At 37.8% G+C, this 5,590-nt stretch overlaps 1 protein-coding gene across 2 annotated transcripts in view; it reads left to right on the forward strand.

The window, feature by feature from the left end:
• PDK3 (pyruvate dehydrogenase kinase 3) overlaps positions 1-4,350 on the forward strand; it is an 81,849-nt gene extending 77,499 nt beyond the window's left edge. The window contains exons 12-13 of one of the 2 annotated variants that reach the window (XM_032286154.1): positions 1,002-1,038; positions 3,638-4,350. In XM_032286154.1, coding sequence (XP_032142045.1) covers positions 1,002-1,011 — 10 coding nt within the window. In that variant the 3' untranslated portion in view covers positions 1,012-1,038; positions 3,638-4,350. The remainder of the gene's footprint in view (positions 1-1,001; positions 1,039-3,637) is intronic. The other variant, XM_032286153.1, reaches the window with a different exon arrangement.
• Positions 4,351-5,590: the final 1,240 nt, after the last annotated feature.

Below are 5,590 nucleotides of genomic sequence, written 5' to 3' on the forward strand. Positions count from 1 at the left end.
TGTGTGTGTGTGTGTGTGTGTGTGTGTGTGTGTGTGTGTGTGTGTGTATACTACATTTTCTTTATCCATTCATCTGTTCATGGATACTTAGGTTGCATTTTTTGTTGTTGAGAGACCATGCCAGTTGTCCTGAAAAAGTGCCCTGCCTTGATTTGTTTACTTTCTTCTTTGAAATGTCATTTAGCTTGTTCACCATTCCCTGTATTTCCTATAAATTGGAAGTTGATTAAAAGCTAATGGAGGCTGGGTATGGTGGCCCATGCCTGTAATCCCAGCATTTGGGGAGGCCAAGGCGGACAGATCACTTGAGGTCAGGAGTTAGACACCAGCCTGGACAACATGGCGAAACCCTGTCTTTACTAAAAATATAAAAATTAGCCAGGCATGGTGGCACATGCCTGTAATCCCAGCTACTCTGCTGGCTGAGGAATGAGAATCACTTGAAGCCAGAAGGCGGAGGTTGCAGTGAGCCAAGGTTGTGCCACTACACTCCAGCCTGAGCAACAGAGTGAGACTCTATATTAAAAAAAAAAAAAAAAAAAAAAAAAAGCTAATGGAGCATTTTTTGCTAAATCCATAAGCACTGTTGCAGAATTACACTATGAGACCCATGACACCTCATTGACCCACCATTAGTGATGTGAGCACAGTTTAGGTGATGGCTATGTGATTCCTTTGAGTTATAGTTATTTTTCCCCTCTTCACTAGAAAATAATCTGTGTGGTGTTATTTGGGCACTATGCAAATGTATACTTACCCATCAGCTGTTCACTTAATGGTTTTTACCCCAATTGATCATTTTGGCCTGTGTTAAAATTGACACAATAATTTTGTGTTTATAAAAGGTTGTTTTTGTTTTTTTTTTTAAATCATTCCTTTGTCAATTATTTGCTGATATTCCCCTATAAAGTAAAGCTCTTCCTTATCAAATAAGGCCATTTAGATATTTTTAAGTAGAGTTCCTCTGGTAAGTGTTTAACTCTTTGCTTTTAAATTTAAAGGGACAATTAAATTTCCTTCAAGTTACCAACTTTCCAGGTAAGAAATATGTTAAAAAGCCACCTTAAATGGTAACAAATGAGTTTATGGCTTTGTCTTTTTTTAGTATTATTATAGATTGTGTTACTTTGATATGTTTTAATCAGCACTTATTTTATTGACGTATAACACATAGTAGTAGTAAAGTGCATACATCTTAAGTTTACAGCTCTTTTTACACGTCTATTTCCTCCACCCCCAAAGACTCCTTTCTATTCAAACACTTTTCCCTCCCTCCTTTACCATATAATTACTTTTCTAACTCTATCACCATAAGCTCTCTTCTTGAACTTAAAAGGAACACATTGTCTATACCCTTCTTTTGTCTGGCTTTGTGTGAGATTCATCCATGTTATTGCATGTAATAGTCATTTTCCTTTTTGATGCTTAATTGACATACCTTTGGCCAATGAGAGGTATTTCCAGCTGGATCCTTTGTCTTCTATTGCCAAAAACTCATTAATCTTTGAAAACTTTCTTGCCCGAGATGATATCTTAGATTCATCTTATACCTTCTGTGCCTGTGTCCTGGAATCAACTGTTTCCCCCAAGGAGTCCTGTTTCTTTTTTTTTTCTTTTCTTTTCTTTTTGAGACAGAGTCTCACTCTGTCACCCAGGCTGGAGTGCAGTGGCACGAACTCAGCTCACTGCAGCCTCCACCTCCTGGGTCCAAGTGATTCTAGTGTCTCAGCCTCCCAAGTAGCTGGGACTACAGGCACAAGCCACCACACCCAGCTATGTTTTTTTGTTTTTTGTATTTTTAGTAGAGATGGGGTTTCACCATGTTGGCCAGGCTAGTCTCGAAGTCCTGACCTCAGGTAATCTGCCTGCCTCAGCCTCCCAAAGTGCTGGGATTACAGGCATAAGCCACCTTACCCAGCTCTGTTTCTTTTTAATCAGTATTGGAGACCCTAATCTGGGAATTGAGAATGCCTGTTATACCTTTTCTAGGCCCTTTTCCTGGACAGACAGAACTATAAAATATAGCTACATTTAAAATATATTTTAAATCATAAGTTCATATTGATATTTTATTCCATTTTAACATTGTAATATTTCTCCCCAATATATTTTAATTGTATATATTTCTCAATTTTAACATCTTTAACATAATGCAACAAAAAGATATTTGTGTGCAAGTACAGTTTATATAGCTTTGCAATATTGTACCATTTAGTAGCATTGGTCTTCTCTGACAGGTGTTAAAAATGATGTTCATATGGATATTTATTTTTCCCTATGAAAGTGTCATGGTGAACTGCTACACAATATTGCTGGACTGGCTACTCATCTCAAATGATGAAGTTTAGAAAAGTTTTGTTTATGTATACAAACATACATACTCTGACCATCCCCAGCCAAGTTTAAGCTAAATCAGCTTGAAATACCTGGATCATATCAGTTTCTGTTGATTCTATTTTCGGTCTGTATGTAAGTCAAATAGAATGTTGAGCATCATTGTGACCAGTTGATTCAAACTGCTCAAACTATTGCTTTGATATTCGAGTAATTTGAGTAGTGCTGAAGCCATCTTTAGAAAAAGGTTTGGTTGTAAAGAGATGGCTTTAATTGAATATTATTTTAAAGGCAATTTTAAATCTAAGTAGTTCAGGTTGTATGCTAATTAAGTATTATCTTCTAATATATTATTAGATGAACGAATTTAAGCAGAAAACAGTTGTTAAAATTTTAAAATGCTTACTTAGCCTGACAATTAAAATTGTTATACTATACAAATAATCGGTAGAGATTTGGGAAAATAGTAAGTATATGTATATATATAAAAAAAGAAAAACAAAAAAAAATATAGAGAATTTAGTAAGTATAGTAAATTCACTTGGTATTTATACATGAGAAATTCTAAGAAAATTTATTTTCAGAACAGTTTCTAAGTAACAGTTTTATTGAGATTAATTCACACAACATAAAATTCACCCTTTACAAATATACAATTCCAGCCAGGCACAGTGGCTTATGCCTGTAATCCCAGCACTTTGGAAGGCCAAGGCAGGTAAATCACTTGAGGTCAGAAGTTTGAGACCAGCCTGGACAACATGGCAAAACCCTGTCTCTATTAAAAATACAAAAATTAGCTGAGTGGTGGTGGCGGGCACCTGTAATCCCAGCTACTAAGGAGGCTGAGGCAGGAGAATCGCTTGAACCCAGAGGCCGAGGCAGCAGTGAGCCAGGATCATGCCACTGCACTCCAGCCTGGGTGATAGTGAGACTTCGTCTCAACAATGCATACATACATACATACATACATACATGTATACAATTCCATGTTTTTTAGCATATTCACAGAGTTGCGCAGCCCTTCCTACTTTCTACCTTTACTGTATTTTCATCACCCCAAAAAGGAATCTCATACTTTTTAGCAGTCACTCCCTATTTCTAACCAGTTTTCACTGAGAGTAAAGAACTGTTTTAAAGTATACATAAGTAATTAAATGGTCATTCTATTTCTGTATTAATTGTAATTCTGAGATACAGCAAGGGTTTTTGAATTATCACTATAATGAAATGCTCTAAGTCCTGGTCTAAACAGGAGGTTGTACTCACAAACTCACTATGGATATTCTCATTGTTTTCTTTGTAGGGACAAGATCAAAACTAATAGAACTTTCTAGAGGATTGAATGATCTGGTCCTCTTTGTGAAGAAACATTGTCTTCTGCAAGTCAACCAGAGAGAACTGCTTTCTTCCACCTGCTGAGCGTGGCATCATAGTTATTCCTAGTGCTTGAATGTGTATCTTCTCTGTACCACCTGGACTTTTTCATGGAGCTTTTCCTGTAACTACTCCAGATCTTCCACTAAAGTTGTAACTTGTTTATGGCATCTTGCTGTGGTGTGATTGACGCCTGTCGCCAAAGAGCACGGAGCCTCCTTACAGCTCTTGTGCCCTCGTACTCTCCATCTTACTATCATAGCGTCTGATGTCTTCAGTCCCTCCAGGATTCTGTGCGCCTTCCCCGTTGCAGATACAGCAGATCATACTGTTGCTCCTTGTGACCAAATACCATATTTGTCCCAAACCTCCACCTAGGGCCCCAGGACCCTGGAAGTGGAAGACATCAGCTGGAGAAGCCCTGATGATTTAGTCCCAGGGCCTTTTGTTCTCCCATGCCTCCCTCTGCCACTCTGTGATTTAGACTTTTGCCTTCTTTCATCTGATCGGATTCTCATTGTGAGGTGTGGTGACTTTCATGTTAGATCTTCCTCATTGATGCCTTGATTTTATTTTAAAATTCATTTGTATACTTCTTTTGATTAAAGCATTCCAAATGTTGTCTTAGAATTTTTCACCCAACTGCTTGGTTTCAAAGATCTTAAGTGGAAAACTGCCTCCTGGTCAATACCAAATTTGTAAAGAGCGTGAAGTGGAGTTTTTATGCTTCTGTCAAACTTCCATCTATCTAATACTGTACCTGTGTCATATTTTATTCCTTTGTAGTCTTCAAAGGAATTGGAAGTTTCAGTGTGATGCACTTTACTAGTTGTAAAATAGACTATTGGAGGGAAAAGGACTCTCTAGTTAATTTTTGAAAAATGCTTCAGGTCTTGATAATTTTTATTTTCATTAATCTTAGCCAGTTTTAGAATTGTCAGCTCAATCTGATTTTCACAGTCGTTTTTGGTAAAAGTTGGAAGTGGGAATTAGTAGATGACTTGAGATAAGGAAAGAGGAATGATGTTATATTTACCCTTAGAAATAGAAGTGATCTAAGAATCCGGATTAAAACCAGCATCCTATATACAGCTCCACAAGATGCGCTTCTCTTCATGGTGATTTTTCATATGTATCATCTGCTTTGACTTCTGCCCTGCTTTAATGTCCGTATAAATGTTTCAGTCCAATTTGTGTTGAGTCCACTGATACAGAAGTTTTGACCTGTAAACCATTCATCCTGCTTTAGTCATGTGATAGTACCAATGCAATTAGCCCCACTCCCACCACTGTGGGGGATTTCTCCCCAAGAGGAGGTGTGCTTTGACCAGCTGCATGTGGCTTGATTGCATTCCTGTTTCTCTTAGTTCCGCTGGATCTGGTTTTCTTTTATTTCATTGTATTACCTGAGCTTAGGACAGTTCCATTCATCTTTAGAAAGAGCTCATCTCTTCCATCCTTAGAAGAATTTCATCAGAGAATGTATATGTAATCAGTCAGGTGAAAGAAATACTGATGTACTTCCAAGAGACTGGTGAGAGGTGGGCCATAGGAAGCCCATAGGTGCGAGGACTGAGTCAGTGTTTTGGTGATGGGACTGTTCCATATGATTATTTTTGTGTAGTGTAAAAAATGTAAAAAAACAAAAAAAAAAGGTCCTTACATCCTTACATGCAAAGACCCTAGCTTGGTTTTTTTGTTTTTTTTTTTTTTTTTTTTTTTTTTAAGACACAATTTCACTCTGTTCCCGAGGCTGGAGTACAGTGGTGCGATCTCAGCTCACTGCAACCTCCGCCTGCCAGGTTCAAGCAATCTTTGTGCCTCACCCTCCCAAATAGCTGGGATTACAGGCACTTGCCACCATGCCCAGCTAGTTTTTGTA

The sequence above is a fragment of the Sapajus apella genome, unplaced genomic scaffold, assembly GCF_009761245.1.
Source record: "Sapajus apella isolate SASKATOON/1434 unplaced genomic scaffold, GSC_monkey_1.0 scaffold17, whole genome shotgun sequence".
Taxonomy (NCBI): domain Eukaryota; kingdom Metazoa; phylum Chordata; class Mammalia; order Primates; family Cebidae; genus Sapajus; species Sapajus apella.